This window comes from Lepidochelys olivacea, assembly GCF_965140295.1.
Source record: "Lepidochelys olivacea isolate rLepOli2 genome assembly, chromosome: 12".
NCBI classification, from domain to species: Eukaryota; Metazoa; Chordata; order Testudines; family Cheloniidae; genus Lepidochelys; species Lepidochelys olivacea.
The window spans coordinates 22,996,647-23,017,926 of record NC_140422.1 but is presented as its reverse complement, the minus strand read 5'-3'; the positions used below and the strand labels follow the sequence as shown (position 1 = coordinate 23,017,926).

Below are 21,280 nucleotides of genomic sequence, written 5' to 3'. Positions count from 1 at the left end.
GGGTTCTTCATCTACCCCTGGAGGAGGGAGAGCAGGGCCTGAAATGTCTGCACACTCAGGTCCATGTCTTCCGCCTCCAGGCCCTGCAGAGGCTCCTTTATGGTGCAGGTAGTCCGGCTTGGAGCATACTGGCGCATGCCTTCCTGTGCCGTTTCTGAGGGCTCCGATATGACCGGCAGCTCCTTTATCTCCATCCGAGAGGTCTTCCGCGAGACCTCTCCTGGCTGCCGGTCTTCTACCAGGACCTCCTCCGGACCTGGAAACTGTTTTCAACGACCAGGTCCGTGGCGGCCACCGAGGGGGCAGATCTCCTCGCGGAGCCCCTGCTACACAACCCCCAGCTTCGCGTGCAGGTGGCGGAGTCCCCCTCAGTGCGCCAGAGGTTGGTCTTGGCAGAAGTCACAGGAGTCAGAGACCTCCTGGACTATGTCCAGGGAGACTGGCTGGATCCCCTGACGCTTGCTCAGTGCATGGGGCTCTCCAGACCTTGTACTCCCCGGCGCGTACTTCAGGAGGTGAAAGCCGCTTTGCCACCCGCTGCTCGAGTTTACCTCGACAGGGTCCTACATGAGGGCGCGCCCCGCCCACCCTCTACCACAGGCCAGCTGGACCTTTTAACTGGGCCCCTACCCCATGGACCCAACCGACACCCTCACCCCTTCACTGTGAGCCGGCTGCACGAGCTGCAGCCGGTCTGTTTCCAAACTGCGCCAAGGAAACATCTATACACGCTCGTGCTCCACACCCTACACTCCCTCACCCTGGTGTCCCGCCCTGATACAAAATGGCGGGACCTCCTGCCAACTTTGGAGGGTGTGGAGCCCCGGTGGGCCAGCCTATATTCCACCTTGGTCCCGAGGCCCGCTGGGGATATCAGTTGGCGGCTCCTTCACAGAGCCATGAGCACGGGCGTGTTCTTGGTGCGGTTCACCTCTGTCCCAGACACCTGCCCCTTTTGCGGCATGAGGGAAACCCTGGCACACATATCTGGAGTGTGCCAGGCTGCAGCCCCTATTCTGGCTCCTCACAAATATTTTATTACGTTTTTGGTTGCACTTCTCCCCTCACCTTCCTATTTATGCACTCCCTATCCGTGGCCCCACAAAGTCACGGGATCTCTTGGTCAGCCTCCTCCTGGCCCTAGCTAAAATGGCCATCTATAAAACCAGAGTGAGGAGGTTGACCGATGGAGTCTCCTGTGACTGTGGGGCCTATTTCCGATCCTTGGTCCGTTCACGTATCTGGGCAGAGTTCCTCTGGGTGGCGTCCACTGACTCCCTTGACGCCTTCGAGGAGCAGTGGGTGCTGTCTGGGGTTCTCTGCTCGGTGTCCCCATCCGGTTCCCTTAGTTTGACCCTTTGACCACACTCCTGTCCCTGTTATTTCACATTAGTTGTCCCCCGGATTTATTTGGTGTCCAGGTCCTGTGGATCCCCCTCTTAGGCTGTGGGGGGATCCTTTAGCAGTGGATGGGCTTTGCCCCCCCACTTCCTGGATCCCAATAGGGTCACTCTCCTGTCGCCATCTGGCCTGACCCTGTCACAATACTCACTCACTCACTCTCATCTTCCAAACAGTTCTCCAGTTTGCCCCAAATCTTCCAGGAAACAACCAACCAACCCCTCCTCTGCCCTGGTATAAGAACATACCCATGAAATTTCAGGTGGGTTGGTTGAGGTTTACTTTTGGCCAAGTCAGAAGTTAGTGAAACTCAGGCCTATAACATAAGGATTTTCTCTTTATTCTTAACTGTGGATAAGACTAGCATCTTGATAAACTGCTTGACAGATAGCAGGAGCCATAGCATAAAAGTGCAATACTTAATTTGACAAGCCAAGTCAAGTTGGCACAGGGCTTAATGCGTCTATGAAATAATGTCCTATTGTTTTAATTATAATTTTGACTTGATTAGTGAATTAGTTCTGTTGTGTCAACAGTTTTTTTTTTCCCCCCCCATGAAGTTTCAAAATTGACCAAACAGCTAATGGTTTTGGAAGCTAAGAAACAGAGCCAGGAAGAGGAGATATCAGAGAATCAGAAGCAGCTGAAGTCTTTATGCTCCACATGTGAAGAACTGAAAGCCAATCTTAATGGCAGAGTAACAGCAAAGGAGCATGTTGCTTTGGTAAATGCATTAAGAAGGTATGGGTCTACATATTGTATACAGACAAGTGGTGTGAAAGGCCCCGATCCTGCAAAGTACCCATACAGATCCCTTTGCCGCACCAGGACCCAATCCCCAGTGTTCTTTTCCATCACGATCCAGATGTTGTTAAGGTAGCTGGCAGAGTACAAAGAAGGTGGAGCAATATTATTTTAGAAAACTGTTAACTTAATTTTTTAGACTGATAAAAACATGGAGGAAATTTTGGTTCCATTGAAATCAATGGGCATTTTGCCATTCAGTTCATAGAGCCAGGATTTCACCCACAGTTTATATGCTGTTTTATCTAGGTATAAATAAAAACAAAAACAAAAAATGCACCTTAGCCAAACAAAAAAAATTTCCGCCAAGGGGAAACATTTAAGAATGATATTTTTAGAGAACAAATGTCATTACCTGTAACACTATAGACAATTAAAACTGAATTTAAAAATCCTAATGTATTTTTCACTATTCCCATTGCTTGATTACATTTTAAAAATTCACTTAGGTTCTCATGCCATAGCACAAAGATGCAAAGTTTGCATTGTAAATGCTGGAGTCTTTTTGTTATAAGACAACTGCTTTATTGGAAATAAGATAATTCATATTAACATTTGTATTAACCTTAGAAGCTGTTTTCCTATTTCTGAATTGTTTTCAATTTTTTGTTCCCTTCTTTGGTAGCAAATGTATAAAATATACTCAGATCCTAAACTGAAAACACTATTGTTCTCCATTCTCCACAATTTCAAGTATGAGAGATTAGGACAAACTACTAGGCAATGCCAAGCATTACAGTACAACAGATTGGGAAAAACAAATCTGATATGTCAATTAAATGTCCATCCTCATTTACAAAATCTTGAAAATCTAGCAAGATACCACATAAAGAATAAACAAAAGTTGACAATAAACATGTCATGCCCAACAGTCTATAATATTTCAGGAGCTAACCCTTACTCCAGGGGAAAGGTACAGATAAACTGAAAAAGTCCTAGGAGTACATCACTTTGATAAAGCCAGTCTGTTCAAACAACATGTCTGAATCAAACAAGCCTCTGGTGAAAAGTAAAAGGCTTTTACTTTTTTCCTCTGGTGCAGAAACATTACTTCTCTTTCCATTCACTAAGATTTAGTTTTTTATAATAAAAATGAAATATATCAGAACTTTAAACTACACGACAGTGAAGGGATTTAAAGTGAATTATAGTTAACGAACATCAGTGTGTTTTAAATTTATGTGTCTCAGTTTCTTATAAAAATGCATGCTAAGCTATTTTAATGAACCAAGAACTGTTTTACTACCTCCTGCCTCCACCATGAAAATATGTTCTTTGCTTGATGGCTTGTGATATTTTATTGCGTGATTTGAGTTTTAAAGAACGTATTTAAGAGAATGTTAACTTTCAACCTCAGGTTGTCTAGAACTTAATTTATTACGTTTTATGACATTCAGCTGAGTTATTTTCGCTCAAGACTAGGTGTGAGGGAAATGTATTAATCTCTTGGCATAGCACGTTTTTACCTTTGTGAGTAATCCATTGACACGCTTTCTGCACTGCTGGTCATGCAGTTTTAGTGGCGGTTATTTGAGTTACCAGTAAAACCAAATACCAAGAAAAGGATACATTTTGACTATATAGAATACATAGAAATCCAATTTAGAGCAGGGTTGCCAGTACACCTATTTTCATTGAATAATTGTATTGGCATTATGCTTTGTTGGCCATATGACTTATAGCATAGTTTTTAACATCTGTATCTTTGACACCTAAGTAAAACGTAAGCTAAAACAATAATATACTGTCAAATATGTAACTTGTCCATTTTCTCAGTGAAGTAGATCTTTGATACCCATTTTATATTGTCTTTTTCTGCAGTCAGTTGCAACAGGAACAGGAAAAGCAAAGTGCTGAGCTGGAAGATCTAATGGAAAGACTAGCATCATTGCAAGCACAGAAAAAGAGCCTACTCTTAGAGAAAAATGACCTAGTTGCTGACAACAAGATCCTGGAAGAAGAGCTGAAAATGGCACAAAAGACAAATAGGTTTATCTATTTCCTTTTCTGCTTCAGTTGGATATCTCCTTCCACCGACACTAATATTTTAAAAGAAAGTAATATCTCACTGAAAAAATATTCTTGGCCCACAACCCCTATAGCCCACTCCAGACTCATGAAGTCTTATTGCTGCCAATTAAGTATATTCTCTAAAATTTGTGTGCCTTTCCAGTGAAATATGATTTAACTTCTGTATTACCTATAGAGGCCTGACGTTTAATATGTTAGCCAAATAATTGTAATATATAATTTTCACGCACAATTATCATGACTGCACCTGGAAAATGCATGTGAAAAGTATAATTAGCCAATTATCTGATTCAGGTAAGCAATCACAGTAATTGTAGGCATATTGTGAAGCTAGAAATTAAGCCCAATATTCAAACATTGCACAAGAAAAAAGGAATATTGTCATAGAATTTAAGTACCTACTGCAGTGTAGCATGTATTATGCAGAACTATGAAAAAAATAACAAAAGTATATGTGTGTCGTCAACTTATAGTAGACCACTGTGGCTGACTGTATGTAATGGACTGGACAGAATGTCAGAGAACGTAGGAAAATAAAATCTCCAAGATGTGAACAAATGAATTTAGGAAAAATATGCAAGACAAAGTATGGTTCGGATTTGCTGGGTCATATGCCGTGATGCTTTTTGCAAGCACAACAGAACATGCAAAAGTATAATCTGAATATTATTATTTTGAAATGTTGATTTTTTTTTTGAACCATCAGCTAAAAAAAAAGTGCTGTAATTATTAGAACGCTAGAATACCCTTGTATTGCATGGTGTGCAGCATGGATTTCTAGCTATCATGGATCAGAAGACATTTCTTGGAATGATTATTTGTTATGATCACCTGCTCCATCAAATCAGGAAAGAATGCAAGGTGGTCACAGGCCATGATGCTTGCGGTATCCCTGGATTCCTGAGCAAGTTCATATCTGAAAAAATATTTGATTATTTTTTAGGTCTTTGATAAAAGTAGATAAATTGTCAGATTGCATATGATGAGTTAATGAATAATAAAGCCTGGTAAATTATTCAGTGTTATGAAAGAGTTTATTGTTCCATGCTCAACAAACTTCTTTTGTATGATACCCATGAGATAAAGCTATTTCAGTGAACAAGAATTTTTTAAAATATTTATAATACCTGGAGCATCTTTTTATATCCATGTATTATGTAAGAAAGTTTTCACAGTATTTGCTAGTCATTCAGATAGTTCAGTAGTACTCATTGCTTGAAACAAAACAGCCAAAAATTAGAGGATAAAGAGGTTTGGTCTTCCTGTAAACTGACAAAGAGGATGTAAGATGTTTTTCTAATGTACTAAGGTTAGATTATTGACCTTTTATATTTAAAATCATCGTTTCAGAATCTTTCCTTACATGTGATTTGACTCGTAAGACAGTACAGTTTAAAAGCTAATGTATGCCCAAAAACAATGTTTTTAAATTGCTATACAGTAATTTAGTGCTTAAAAATAAGATTTTCCTGTTTTTATCTTTATATTTTGTAGGAGATCACAGAAGAAAATAGGTCTTCTGAAACAGCAGTTGGGAGAAGCAATGGAAAAGGAAGTGGCAGCTCATCAGTACTTAGCAAATCTTATTAGCTTGGCAGAGAATATAAGTCAGGAACGTGACCATCTTATACATTTGGTAAGTTCTTGAGGGGTATTTCATATTTCCTTATTTTATTATGAAAAAAGAAAGCAACTAACAATGAGGATTTATATTTCAAAATGTAATGGTTTAGATCAATGGTCACCAACCTGTCAATCGCGATTGACTGGTCGATCCTAGAGACTCTCCCAATTGATCGCGATCTCCAGTGGTGTAGCGGGGCTGCCGCTAAGGCAGGCTCCCTGCCTGCCCTGGCCCCAGGCTACGCTGCTCCTGGAAGTGGTCACCATGCCCCCAGGGGGGAGGGGTGTCCATGCTCTGCTCCTGCCTGCAAGCACCTCCCCCCGCAGCTCCCATTGGCCGGGAACTGTGGCCAATGGGAGCTGAGGGGGCGGAGACTGCAGAGAGAGGCAGCGCATGGTGCCACGTGCCTCTCCCCCCACCCAGGGGGCAGGGGTACATTGACCCTTTCTGAGAGCGGCGTGGGGCGGGGCAGGTAGGGAGCCTGCCTTAGCCTTGCTGTGCCATCGACCAGGAGCTGCCCAAGGTAAGTGCCGCCTGGCGGGAGGCCGCACCCAAGCCCCCTCCCGGAGCCAGCACCCCATACCCCCTCCTGCACTCAAAGCCCCTGTCCCAGCCCTGAGCCCGCTCTTAGAGCCAGCACCCCGAACCCCTTCCCAGAGCCAGCATTCTGTACCCCCTCCTGCAGCCCAACACTCTGCCCCAGCCCAGAGCCCCGTCCAGCATCCAAGGTCCCTCCCAGAGCTTTTACCCCTCACTCCCTGTTGCACCCCAACCCCTTGACCCAGCTCGGAGCCCCCTCCCACACTGCAAACTCCTCGGCTCCAGCCCAGAGTCCACACCCCCTCCCAAACCCCAACCCGGTGAAAGTGAGTGAGGGTGGGGGGCGAGCGAGTGATGGAGGGAGAGGGGAATGGAGTGAGCAGGGCAGGACCTCGGGGAAGGGGCGGGGTAGATCCTGGGTTGCCCTTATATTCAAAAGGTGATCTTGGGCTTAAAAAGATTGGAGACCACTGATTTAGATATGTAAACAGATTTGAGCACCTGGATAGATAGCAAAAAAAGAGATTTTATAGATCAATGTTTAAAAGCAACTGTAATAAACCCAGGGACCATGATTAGAAATAATATAACAGATCTAATTAGTGCGAGAGTGGGATACTGTAATAGTATACAGTTAGAGAGAGTTGAATTATTCCAGTCAAGGACCTGATGGGCCCAGTTATGTAAACTGTGCACTTGGAGATGAACCCACAAAATGTGCATGCAACTGTACACCTGCAGCATATTTGCTTGTGAAAATAAACAGTTATGCATTTCACTATCTATTTGCTTTTAAAGTAGCACAAATTTGTGCTCATTTGTATGTGCTCAGTTTAGAAAAATCAAAAATTCATCCAAACCTCCTCTCTTCCCTCTTAATTGGATTTAGCGTGTTTTAACTTTGAGGCAGTGTTAAAGAAACTATATTTTTCAAAGAACCATCTGTGAAATTAATAAAAACTAATATGGAACTGTAGATGACCTGTGTCCAGGTGGCCTGTATAGTCCAGCTATGGGCAAGACCCTGAAAACACTGAAAACTTGATGAGCATTAGGACTCTAATGGTCATGGAGAACCCTTGATGATTTTGATTCCGAAAGTAAAGAACATAACATCAGCCGAATAAAGAGAACTAAAATGACAGTCATCCGAGCCGATTTAGTCAGTACAACTACTTTTCTATCCAAACCTAATTCCTTATTACATTGATTTCCGAATTCCTGGAAGAGATGATCAGAGATTAAAAATAGCTGGCTCAAATTTAACCCAGGAAAAACTGGTGGTTAGTAGAAAGGGAAAAACACTATGGAACTTGTCAGTATTCTTACTTCACTGATGACTGAAGGCAGCACACCACAGATTATCTGGTGACAATTCTCAGTGTCATGCTGGACTTGTTTCTACTCCTGGATATGGAGATTGCCACAATGATAGGGAAATTAACCTTTAGCCAGAGTTCTTAGAGACTGACTCCGCCCATTCACATTCACAGGATGTGCTGGCAGTGCAGCTCACACTGTTGGTGCATCCCATGAGGGGGTATGTGCAATTCCAACAAGAACACTCCCTTTCATTTTCAGTTTGGCCATGAAACTCTGCCCCTTCTGTTCAGAAATGGCCTAGCCACCTCTGAGCTAGATTACTGCTGCAATAAAACTGACACAACCTCTGACATTGCAACACACTAGTTATGATTTGCAGCAGTGCACCTGATATGCAACAAAGACTACTGTGAATACATCATTCCTTTTGTTTCTTTAACTCCATTTACTTTACAACAGAATTAAGTTCTGATTGTACTCTAAAATGTTCTTTATGAATTGGGACCAAGATATTCTTTGAGTACTTGCTCATGTCCATTCCATGGTAGGTGTTTGCATGCCACATGCACTGTTTCTGGAGATTTTTCCCTTAGTGGTATCCTTTGGGCCAGCTCTAGTGCCCTCTGGAACTGTGCGCGTATGTGCTGGTGTAAGGGGTGCCATTGGCCCAGTATCCTCTCCGTTCCTTCTTACTGCCCATGACAGTTGCTGGAATGATCCTTTTTGCTGTGACAAGGCTTCTTTAGCAGTGGTTGGACTCTTCTCTGTTCATAGTTATTGTAGTTAGTGTATATAGTTCTTATTGTTAATGTATATAGTAGTGTGACTAGTTAACCCGTCATCAAGGGACTCTTTGCCCCAGGGTTCTCAGGCCTTCTTGTGGCAAACATGTGCCAGTGAGTGACCCACAAGTCAGCTGCTTAAAGTGTCTGGGGGAAACCCAAGTAAAGGACAAGTGCCAGATCTGCAGGGACTTCAGACCTTGCACACAAAAAAGAAAAAAAGAAGACTGGGACATTCAGCTGAAGGCTTTCCTCATGGAGGCTGACAGCTCTCTGACCTGTCTCAGAGCAGAGCTGCTCTGAATTGGTGCCAAGCACTTTGACATCTGTGCGAAGCATTTCCTTGGCGCCATGTTCTTTCTGGCACCATTCTCCATTTCTGGTGCCGAGGAAGAAGCACAAGCAGCAGCGCACCTAGAGAGGGTGCTTGCTGATGCAGAAGAGGGACAACGCTTGTGTGCCATTCTTCCTCCCCTGAGCCAGAGATGGCACCGTCAACTCCGCCTAGAGCATTGAGTCCAGTGTGAGACCCTCTGCTGAACCTGGAAGCTGCTGTGGTGCCAGCAGTCGGACGGTCCCCTTGGCCCTGGAGGCTTTCAAGGTAGTGAAGAACCTCTTCTCTCTTCCAATCCCATTGACTCCAAGGGGGCACTCGCCAGCCCAGGCGACTGGAAGCGTAGGGCTCCTTCCCAGGCACTTCTGGCTCCCTCTAAGGTAAGCCTACCATGATCCTGGCAACACGGTCATGGACTCTTTGGCAGCTCACAGAATCCTGGCACTATGCGGAGGCAGAACTGGGTACGGATCCAGGATGGTCCCTGAGAGAAGACTCTTCTTCAGAGTCCTAAGGAAAATCTTTCGCTCCACCCAGGGCACATCACCAGTACCCAGCCTATGTGCCACTGGACTTTGGTGCTGGCACTTGGCCAGTAGGCCTCCAGCTGATGCAGTGGCCATACTGCAACCCTGGGGATTTCCCGCAGTGCTGGGCCCCTCCTTCCACTGCTTTTATTCGTAGAGCTCTGGAAATCTGCAGATATCCGCTTTATATCCGTGGATGATTTTTGCGGATCGGATGCAGATACAAATTTTGTATCTGTGCATGGCTCTATATGGAAGCTTTGGAGAAGCAGACTATCGCTCCTTCCTACTCGGCACTGGATACTGACTCTGGATCCCAGTGCCAACATCCAGGAGATGACTCCAGTGGTTGTGAAGTGGAAGAGGAGGAAGGAACCCCACCTCTGGTGTAAGCCTCCTTCTCCCCTGACAAGGCTATCGCAGGGCCCAGTAGCGTGCTTCTGCAGGATGACTTCAGGGCTCAGCAGGACCTTCTCAAATGGGTCATGGCAAACCTGGGTCTAGAGAATGAAGAGCTCAAAGAGTCTGCAAACAGCTTGATTAACATCCTGGATGTCAGCACCCTCCAACATGGCCTTGCCCATCAATGAGGCGATGATGGGAGCAGTCAAAGCCCTGTGGAAAACTCCTTCTCTGCCCTCCACCTCGAAGAGGGCAGAGAAAAAGTACTATGTACTGGCGAACGAGTTCGAATACCTGGTGGTCACTGCAGCGAATGAGTGGGAAATGCAGAGCCAGTGGAGTGCTACCCTGAAACAAAGACACAAAGAGACTCGATCTTTTGGAGGGAAAGTTTATTCAGTGGGTAGCCTTCAGCTATGTATCACCAACCAGCAGGCATTGCTGGGGAGATATGATTTTAATCTTTGGGACTCCTTGTGTAAAATTTAAAAAGACTCACTGCCCCATGACAGTACTGGAGTACTGTCATAGATGGTTATAAACTGTTCAGGAAGGACAGGCAGGGCAGAAAAGGTGGGGGAGTAGCACTATATATGTAAGGGAGCAGTATGACTGCTCAGAGCTCCGGTACGAAACTGCAGAAAAACCTGAGTGTCTCTGGATTAAGTTTAGAAGTGTGAGCAACAAGAGTGATGTAGTGGTGGGAGTCTGCTATAGACCACTGGACCAGGGGGATGAGGTGGATGAGGCTTTCTTCCGGCAGCTCGCAGAAGTTAGTAGATCGCACGCCCTGGTTCTCATGGGTGACTTTAATTTTCCTGATATCTGCTGGGAGAGCAATACAGCCGTGCATAGACAATCCAGGAAGTTTTTGGAAAGCGTAGGGGACAATTTCCTGGTGCAAGTTGTAGAGGAGCCAACTGGGGGGGGGAGCTTTTCTTGACCTGCTGCTCACAAACCGGGAAGAATTAGTACGGGAAGCAAAAGTGGATGGGAATCTGGGAGGCAGTGACCATGAGTTGGTTGAGTTCAGGATCCTGACACAGGGAAGTAAGGTAAGCAGCAGGATATGGACCCTGGATTTCAGGAAAGCAGACTTTGACTCCCTCAGGGAACGGATGGGTAGGATCCCCTGGGGGACTAACATGAAGGGGAAAGGAGTCCAGGAGAGCTGGCTGTATTTCAAGGAATCCCTGTTGAGGTTACAGGGACAAACGATCCCGATGTGTCGAAAGAATAGTAAATATGGCAGGCGACCAGCTTGGCTTAACGGTGAAATCCTAGCGGATCTTAAACATAAAAAAGAAGCTTACAAGAAGTGGAAGGTTGGACATATGACCAGGGAAGAGTATAAAAATATTGCTCGGGCATGTAGGAATGAAATCAGGAGGGCCAAATCGCACCTGGAGCTGCAGCTAGCGAGAGATGTTAAGAGTAACAAGAAGGGTTTCTTCAGGTATGTTGGCAACAAGAAGAAAGCCAAGGAAAGTGTGGGCCCCTTAATGAATGAGGGAGGCAACCTAGTGACAGAGGATGTGGAAAAAGCTAATGTACTCAATGCTTTTTTTGCCTCTGTCTTCACGAACAAGGTCAGCTCCCAGACTACTGCACTGGGCAGCACAGCATGGGGAGGAGGTGGCCAGGCCTTTGTGGAGAAAGAAGTGGTTTGGGACTGTTTAGAAAAGCTGGATGTGCACAAGTCCATGGGGCCGGACGAGTTGCATCCGAGAGTGCTAAAGGAATTGGCGGATGTGATTGCAGAGCCATTGGCCATTATCTTTGAAAACTTATGGCGATCGGGGGAAGTCCCGGAAGACTGGAAAAAGGCTAATGTAGTGCCAATCTTTAAAAAAGGGAAGAAGGAGGATCCTGGGAACTACAGGCCAGTCAGCCTCACCTCAGTCCCCAGAAAAATCATGAAGCATGTCCTCAAGGAATCAATTCTGAAGCACTTAAATGAGAGGAAAGTGATCAGGAACAGTCAGCATGGATTCACCAAGGGAAAGTCATGCCTGACTAATCTAATTGCCTTCTGTGATGAGATAACTGGTTCTGTGGATGAAGGGAAAGCAGTGGACTTGTTATTCCTTGACTTTAGCAAAGCTTTTGACACGGTCTCCCACAGTATTCTTGTCAGCAAGTTAAAGAAGTATGGGCTGGATGGATGCACTACAAGGTGGGTAGAAAGTTGGCTAGATTGTCGGGCTCAACGGGTAGTGATCAATGGCTCCATGTCTAGTTGGCAGCCGGTATCTAGCGGAGTGCCCCAAGGGTCGGTCCTGGGGCCGGTTTTGTTCAATATCTTCATTAATGAGCTGGAGGATGGTGTGGATTGCACCCTTAGCAAGTTTGCGCATGACGCTAAACTGGGAGGAGTGGTAGATACGCTGGAGGGTAGGGATAGGATACAGAAGGACCTAGACGAATTGGAGGATTGGGCCAAAAGAAATCTGATGAGGTTCAACAAGGACAAGTGCAGAGTCCTGCACTTAGGACGGAAGAATCCCATGCACAGCTACAGACTAGGGACCGAATGGCTAGGCAGCGGTTCTGCAGAGAAGGACCTAGGGGTGACCGTGGACGAGAAGCTGGATATGAGTCAGCAGTGTGCCCTTGTTGCCAAGAAGGCCAATGGCATTTTGGGGTGTATAAGTAGGGGCATTGCCAGCAGATCGAGGGACGTGATCGTTCCCCTCTATTCGACATTGGTGAGGCCTCATCTGGAGTACTGTGTCCAGTTTTGAGCCCCACGCTACAAGAAGGATGTGGATAAATTGGAGAGAGTCCAGCGAAGGGCAACAAAAATGATTAGGGGTCTGGAACACGTGACTTATGAGGAGAGGCTGAGGAACTGGGATTGTTTAGTCTACGGAAGAGAAGAATAAGGGGGGATTTGATAGCTGCTTTTAACTACCTGAAAGGTGGATCCAAAGAGAATGGATCTGGACTATTCTCAGTGATAGCAGATGACAGGACAAGGAGTAATGGTTTCAAGTTGCAGTGGGGGAGATTTAGGTTGGATATTAGGAAAAACTTTTTCACTAGGAGGGTGGTGAAACACTGGAATGCTTTACCTAGGGAGGTGGTAGAATCCCCTTCCTTAGAAGTTTTTGAGGTTAGGCTTGACAAAGCCCTGGCTGGGATGATTTAGTTGGGGATTGGTCCTGCTCTGGGCAGGGGGTTGGACTAGACCTCCAGAGGTCCCTTCGAACTCTGATATTCTATGATTCTAACCATGATATTTAGCATACCAGTTGCAGAAGGCGACCATCCTAATAGCGAGGAATCCGGTGGCACCTTAAATACTAACAGATTTATTTGAACATAAGCTTTTGTGGGTAAAAAAAAGCCACTTCAGATGCATTGAGTGAAAATTACAGATGCAGGCATTATTATACTGACACATGAAGAAAAGGGAGTTACCTTACAAGTGGAGAACCAGTGATTTACTCAGTACAACTACTCTTCTTTCCAACCTAACTCCTTGTTACATAGATTTCCTAATTCCTGGAAGAGATGATCAGAGATTAAAAGTAGCTGGCTCAAATTTAACCCAGGAAAAACAGGTGGTTAGTAGAAAGGGAAAAACTCTATAGAACTTGTCAGTATTCTTACTTCACTGATGACTGAAGGCAGTACACCACAGATTATCTGGTGACAAGTTTCAGTGTCAGGAAGTGGTGGGAGGAAGGAAGCTCTCAAGCTTTGTGCTTAGGGTGGAAGATGCTGCAGATTTCATAGAATATCAGGGTTGGAAGGGACCTCAGGAGATCATCTAGTCCAACCCCGTGCTCAAAGCAGGACCAATCCCCAACTAAATCATCCCAGCCAGGGCTTTGTCAAGCCTGACCTTAAAAACCTCAAAGGAAGGAGATTCCACTACCTCCCTAGGTAATGCATTCCAGTGCTTCACCACCCTCCTAGTGAAAAAGTTTTTCCTAATATCCAACCTAAACCTCCCCACTGCAACTTCATCATGATCTGTCCCTCACCTTCACATGTGGACATGTTAAAAAAGGCCTTTTGCTTGTAAGGCAAGTCCTTTGTGACACCAGTAGATAGGAGGCTGCTCTGGTGTGGGAGAGCGATGCTGGCCTAGGCACATTCAGGGGATAATTATCCTCACAGACAGCCCAGCTTTGGAAGTTTCAGGCTGGAAGAGCAGCACTGCAGAGTAGACCACCTGTAATCTTTTCCTGCTGTGAAGAAACGAGCATGTGTTATTACCACCACAAATATTGTTTAAATTACACTTAGAACTTTCACAGTTTTTTTCCAACTTTCTGATTTTTTTTAGTGAATAGCACTACTCCAGTTTGGCCATTTAGTCCCACTAGTCTGTGGAAATCTTTCTTTTGCCTACACTGGACTTTGGGTCAGTTCCATAGGCTGTGACACAGAAACACTGATTCCTCTGTGAATGCCTGGATTTTACCAAATCTCCTGAGTGGGGTTGCACTTTTCTAGGACCTTTTCCCAGTATACTTTTTGAGGAGCTGCTGCCCCTCAACTGCTGCCCTCAAGCAGCCATTTTGCAGCAGTCTACTGAATCTCCTTCTCTTCCAGCAGGTAAGTATTCATATCCCCTGTTGTAGTTTTACTTACACATTTATGAGGGGTTCAGCAGACACTCACAAGCTTGAGTACCATCTGTGAATTTCACAGCAGTGATGTTTACTCTCTTACAGCAACACACTAGAAACATCCTTCCAACTTAATCCTTTGTATTTATTGTAATTATTGTATAAGTCCTTCAGTGAACATAAACCCAAGCCAGTCTGAACAATTTGTAAGATTTGGCTGCCAACATTTGTTCGTATAGATCCATGCTGCTAACATCCAAACTTGTGTATCCGATATCTGTGTCAAGGCTCCAAAACTGACACCTCAAGGCTTGGGATTGGCACTATCTTGCTCTATTATCTACTGATTGTTCTAAACTTACATATAAACTTTAAAATGTGTCTTTAATTGGTGTTTGAGTATTTTTTCTTTCTTTATATAGGAATTAGATACAGTGCTCCTGTCGGCTGTTTTCCAAGTTATCTGCAAAAAAACCTAGCATTTTCAGATGCCTAAGTAGCCCCTTGAATCATGGTTAAAGTTGCCCTTCCCCCATCTGAAATGGCCCCCTTGGCCTGCTCAGAACAGGTTTGACAGGACTTGCTAGGTAGTAGAAAGTCTTCCACCAGGGCTACCTACTTGGCCACATGTAAACGTTTCACTTCCTGGGCCTCCGAACAGGCGCTCTCTCCATCCCGTTCTTCTCTTTAGTCTGTCTTGGACTATTTGCTCCCCCTAAAACAGCAAGGTCTGGGACTCTCATCTATTAAAGTTCATGTGGCAGCCCTCTCAACCTTCCACCCTCCAATGAATGGCAGATTAGTGTTCTCTCACGAGAGGACGGTCCAGCTTCTCTAAGGGCTGGAAGGACTATTCTCAGGTTTGCGAACCAACTCCCCCAGGACTTAAACCTGGTCCTGTCGAGGCTCACTGGGCCTCCCTTTGAGTTGTTAGTATCGTGCTCCCTATTGCTTCCCACCTGGAAGGTCTTTCGATTGGCAATCACCTTGGCCAGAAGGGTCTCTGAGATCAAGGCCATTATGTCAGAACCACCTTACATGGTGTTCTTCAAGGACAAGGTCCAACTGCACCCCCATCCAGCCTTCCTACCAAAGATCGTGTCACAGTTCCACAACAACCAGGTCATTTTTCTACCTGTCTTTTTCCCAAAGCCTCACAAAACTTAAAGGATCATCAGCTTCATACATTGGATGTTAGGCGGGCTCTTGCCTTTTATACTGAGAGAATTAAGCCCTTCCATAAGTCCACACAACTGTTTGTAGCAGTGGTGGTAAGGATGAGAGGGCTTCCTGTGTCAACCCTAAGAATTTCATCCTGGATAACCGCTGGTATACGAGCTTGCTACAAGCACATGAATGTTCTGCCTCTGGCAATCTTTACTACACATTCCACAAGAACCTAGGCTTCATCAGGGGCGTTCCTTGTGCGGGTAACAATAAGGGACATCTGCAGAGCCTCAGCCTGGTAGTCAGTTCATACTTTTGCGTCCCACTACACCATCACCCCACAGGCCTGTGACAGTGCCAGTTTCGGAAGAGCAGTGTTGCAGGCAGCACATCAATGAACTTCGAGCCCACCTCCTGGAGTTCTGCTTATGAATCCCCTAGCATGGAATGGACGTGAGCAAGCACTCGAAGAAAAAATGGTTACAAACCTTTTGTAACTTTTGTTCTTAGACATGTGGCTCATGTCCATTTCATCCACCCACACTCCTACTCTTCTGTCGGAGCTACCGGCAAGAAGGAACTGAGAGGGTGCGGGGCCGGCAGCACCCCTTATACCAGTGAATATGCGCATGACTTCAGAGGGCACTACAGCCAGCCCAGTGGATACCACTAAGGGAAAAATCTTGGGCAACAGTGCACACGGTGAACGCACACCTAGCATAGAATGGATATGAACACCACATTTCAAAGAACAACAGTTACAAAAGGTCAGTAACAGTCGTTGTTGTCCCCCCGAGACTGTCTCACATTCCACAACCCTTCAAGACAACTACAACTCTACACGGACAAAGTGCCCGGAAAGGCCCCCTCTTAGATTACTGGGCACTGGGGTTAAAGTATTCTTGGTGACAGGACCCCAGCTATGGACATTAAACAATATGAAGTCACAAGGTGGAGTCCTACATGAGAGCGGCCTTAGGGCAGATGATCAGTTGCTTGATACTACTTCCTCTGGTAGTTCTCAAGATGCCTTCTCACAGTTGCTAGAGCCCTTTGCAACCTTCCACACCTCTTCCTACATAATGAAATGCACATAACTGTCATTCCCCGCCCCGTTTTGGGTCACTTGTAAGTTTTGCTGACATTTTAACAACAAGCATTGGAAATTTATTTTCTTAATAAATTGAAGAATTAAAGTTACAGTTACAATTAAAGAACAATTCCGTGCCTGCAGCAAAAACTGACAATGACATTTGCTATAGAAAAGTTGATTTGAGTCTAAGTCTGGATAGAAACTTTTATGTTGCTAAAATAGCATACTATTATATTTCTAACAAACAGTAACTTTTTTTAAACAATAGTTAATTTAAGTGGCCAGTGGAATTGTATGTGTGAAATTAAAGGAGATTTTATTTACACATACAAATATTACTTTGGTTACAGTAATTCAATTTTTTTGTCCTACAGGCACTTTCATAAAAAATTAGTGTTTCGATATTTATCATACTTTGAGTTGCAGGAAAAATGCCCATACTAAACAATTTCTGAAGTTTTATCACATTTGACATGAGAGTAATTCAAACAGTTAATAGGAAAGCAATCTTCTTGTAATCAATAAATATTTGTTTGATCCCTATTGCTCCTTCCCATGGAAGAGCCTTTGAGGAGAGGAAAAGGTTCTTCCTCGAGTGATTGCTCACGTGTATTCCACAATAGGTGTGCGTGCTCGCCATGTGCACTGGTGCTGGAAGTTTTTCCCCTAGCAGTACCCATAGCGGGGGGCACCCCCCTGCGACTCCTGGAGCGGCACCTGCCTGGTACGGTATAAGGGGGGCTGTGCTCCCCTCACCCTGAGTTCCTTCTTGCTGCCAGTGAACGTGTGTCGGAACCGCTCAGCTCCAGCTTTGCTGCAGCTCGTCCCCAGAACTCTTTGTTTGTTCAGTAGTACCTGTAGTCAGTTAGCTAATTCAGTTAGTTTAGTTAGTCATTGAGCCCAGACTGGGGCATGCCCCACGCCCCAGGCTTTAAGTCGTGCGGCTCTTGTAGGTGCTCTATGCGAAGGAGTGACCTGCACGCGGATTGTCTGCGCTGCTTGGGAGAAACCCATATCAGCAAAAGATGCAAGATCTGCAAGTCTTTCAAGCCCCGGACCAAAAAAGAAAGGGACATTAGGGTCCGGGCCATCCTGATGTAGTCGGCGCTGGCCCCGACCCCGGCACACCACTCCGAACTGGTACCTGGCACCGCAGCGTTGGTACACGGAGACCCTCCAGCACCATCATCCAGTCGGCACCGCTCCCCATCCATGGGGCATGCCAAGAGGACCAGAAAGACTCCCTCTTTGTAGCGGCACTGAGGGAAGTCTGGGACAGAGGCTAGGCCCATGTCAGGTAGTCCTCAATCCCCATCAGGCTCTAGGCCTCCTACTCACATTGGGTGGAGTAGCTCAGCCCCTTTGGAGCAGGCCTCTCCAGATGTCCGGATGCCATCTACGCCTGAAGCCCTCCAGGCAACCAGGGACATCATGTCCATGCCGGCGCTCGGAGCTCCGCCAATGTCGGCCCCATGCTTCAGAGGCAAGGCACTGCTGGGATCACCGCAGTTGCCACCAGCTTGGTAACTGTCTCGGTTGAGGGAACGTTCCCGACACCGCTCACCGCCCAGCGACTGTTCAGGGCTCAGTCCATGTGGATCGCCCTTGACGCCGGCCAGACTGGATGGGTGCTGTCCAACCGGGAGTCCTGGCACCGTTCATCTTCGCAAAGCAAATACTGACGGGACCGTGGCGGACGTTGCCAACGGTCCTTGTCTTGCAGGAGATATCGCAGTTGGTCGCGGCACAATTGTCGATGCTGTTCCTACTCGGACTCCCATTCCAAGTCCCTGCCAAGGCACTGTAGCCCTGTGCGTCAATCACCGATGTCGCGCCAACGCGGGTCTACCCGTCAAGGCCATTTGCAGACCAGCTACTACTGTCGGTGCCGCTCCTCCGCGTCGAGATCTTGGTCCTGTGGCAGACGTAGATCCCGGCACCACCGATACTCACGGTCCAGAGGCAGCAGCAGATCATATGCCAGCCTGGCCTCCCCTTACAGCTGCCCGTCTACAGGCCAAGCTAGCCAGTCCGATCAACCAGCCCCGCCAGTGCCTCAGCAAGTGCTATGGCACCAAGCGTCGTGGTCGGCCCAGCGGTACCAGTGGGCACCATGGCCTCCAGCGCAGCCTCCGGTGGGGGCTCGCTCGGTGGCTGGGGCCTTGGAAGCACCGTTGGCATCCATCTTTCAACCGCCAGAAAAAAGGTCAGGGGGACTTGTGTCCTCGGTACTGTGCCTGGAGTCCGACCAGGTGGTGGATCCTCCGGTGCCGGACAACACCCAAAGCACTGCACCAGCCTCGCCACGTCTGGAGGAGCTGATTGTGGCCCCAACCCCCTCCATCCCGCAGGAGGCCTACTGGGCCCACCAAGACCTCCTAAAAAGGGTGGCAGCGAGCCTCCACCTCCAGGCTGAGGAGATGGAAGAGCCCTCAGACTCCCTGTTCAATCTGCTATCCCCTTCAGCACTGGACAGGGTGGCCTTGCTGAATTTCAAATGCCCTGTGGCAAACACCAGCCTCATTGACTCCCAGCTCTAAAAAGGCGGAGTACAAGTACTTTGTACCCACGAAGGGACACGAGTATCTGTATACCCACCCAGCGTCCAACTCCCTGGTGGTCGAGTCGGTCAACCACAGGGAGCGGCAGGGGTAACCAGCCCCGACCCCCAAGAACAAAGACTCTCGGAGGTTGGATACTTTCGGAACAAAAATTTATTCATCATCAAGCTTTCAACTACAAGTAGCAAACCATCAGGCTCTCCTGGGTTGCTATGAGTTTAACCTTACGAGTCCAAGTTTGAGGACTCCCTTCAGGAGTGCAATAACGAGTTTTAGGTGCTTGTGGAGGAAGGGGCAGCAGCCGCAAGGGCATCCCTGCAGGCCGCTTCAGATGGGGCGGGCACGGTCCATGGCCTCAGCGGTGTCCATGAGATGGGCGTGATGGCTTCTGCTCTCTGGGCTCTCCTGCAAAGCTCAGTCTTCCATGCAGGATCTCCCTTTCGATAGGAAGGCTCTGTTTGCAAAGGAAACAGATACAAGGCTGCATGGCATGAAAGACTCCCGCACAGCCCTCCAGACCTTGGGCCTCTATGTCCCTCCTCTGGCAAAAACCTAAGTTCAAGCCGCAGCAGGCTCCCACCCAGGCTGCCCTCCCAAAGTATGAGGCCACCCACAAAAAGCAGCGGGACTATAGAAAGCTCTTGCAACACAACGGCAGTCCCAGCCTGCCCCCCAGCCTGGGTCTTCTAAGGGCAGGCAGGCGGGCAAAAGGTGTTTTTGACGGGACGCTCGGGGGTACCCTGCCAGTTCTCAGCAGGGACCTTCCTCCAATAGAGCTCCTTTTCTCCAATTGGTTGTGTGCTTTTCTCCCAGAATGGTTGCAGCTCACCTCAGACTGATGGGTCCTCAACACCATCTCCCAAGGTTACACCCTTCAATTTACCTCCTCCCTGCCCAACTGCCCTCTGTCCCCGTCCCTCCTGGGGGACCCTGCTCAGGAGGCTCTGCTTGAGCAGGAGGTGGGGCGGTTCCTGGACCTAGGAGCTACAGACACAGTGCGCAAGTCGTTCCTGGGCAAGGAATATTACTCCTGGTATTTCCTTATCCCGAAGGATAATTTCCTTATCCTGCGAGGCCTAAACAACTACATGGTGAAACTCAAGTTCCGCATGGGTTTCCCTGGCCTCCATCATCCCCTCCCTGGATCTCAGGGACTGGTACGCTGCCCTCGATCTACAGGATGCGTACTTCCACATCTTCGAGGGGCACAGACGCTTCCTCCGTTTCCTGGTGGGTCAGAGTCACTACCAATTCATAGTCCTACCTTTTGGTCTGTCCACTGCCCCCAGGGTCTTTACAGAGTGTATGGCAGTGGTAACGGCCTACCTCAATCTCCGGGGGTCCAAATATTCCCATATCTGGACAACTGGCTGGTCAAAGGCACCACCCGGTCACAGGTGAGGGATGATGTGGCGCTCCTCCTGTCCACATTTACTGCCCTGGGCCTGTTGATAAACAACGCCAAGTCCACGTTTGTCCTGGTTCAACACACAGAGTTTATAGGGGCACTACTGGATGCAACGTCGGCCAGAGCCTCTCTCCCCCACCAGACAAGTTCGAGACCCTGAAAAGGCTCATCGACTCGGTCACAAGGTTCCCGGTGATGACAGCCAGGGCTTGCTTGCAACTGCTGGATCACATGTCTGCATGTACATATGTGGTCCATCACGCCGGACTCAGAATGAGGCCCCTCCAGCTCTGGCTGGCTTTGCAGTTCTCCAAGGCCATGGACAGAATGGACAAAGTCCTCACTGTGCTGAACTCGGTGATCACCTCCCTGTGGTGCTGGTCTGCCCCAAACAACATGCTCCAAGGTGTCCCGTTCAGGGACAGGGCCCCATTGTTGGAGCTGGTGTCCGACGTGTCGGACCTGGGTTGGGGGGCCCATGTGGGGAACTTTCAGATGCAAGGCCTGTGGTCTCTGCTACCCCTTCATATAAACGTCAAGGAACTCAGGGCCGTGCGAGTGGCGTGTATGGCCTTCCACTCACACCTAGAGGGCAAGGTAGTCGGGTCCTCACGGACACCACGGCCTCGATGTTCTATATCAACAGGCAAGGTGGGGTCCAATCCTTTGCCACGAAGCCCTCAGTCCGTGGGACTTCTGT

General features: G+C 47.2%; 1 protein-coding gene across 3 annotated transcripts in view; it reads left to right on the top strand.

The window, feature by feature from the left end:
* CEP89 (centrosomal protein 89) overlaps nucleotides 1–21,280 on the top strand; it is a 133,326-nt gene that overhangs the window by 60,101 nt on the left and 51,945 nt on the right. For all 3 annotated transcript variants that reach the window (XM_084645036.1, XM_084645035.1, XM_084645034.1), the window contains 3 exons: nucleotides 1,962–2,142; nucleotides 4,027–4,194; nucleotides 5,731–5,872. In XM_084645036.1, coding sequence (XP_084501162.1) covers nucleotides 1,962–2,142; nucleotides 4,027–4,194; nucleotides 5,731–5,872 — 491 coding nt within the window. The remainder of the gene's footprint in view (nucleotides 1–1,961; nucleotides 2,143–4,026; nucleotides 4,195–5,730; nucleotides 5,873–21,280) is intronic.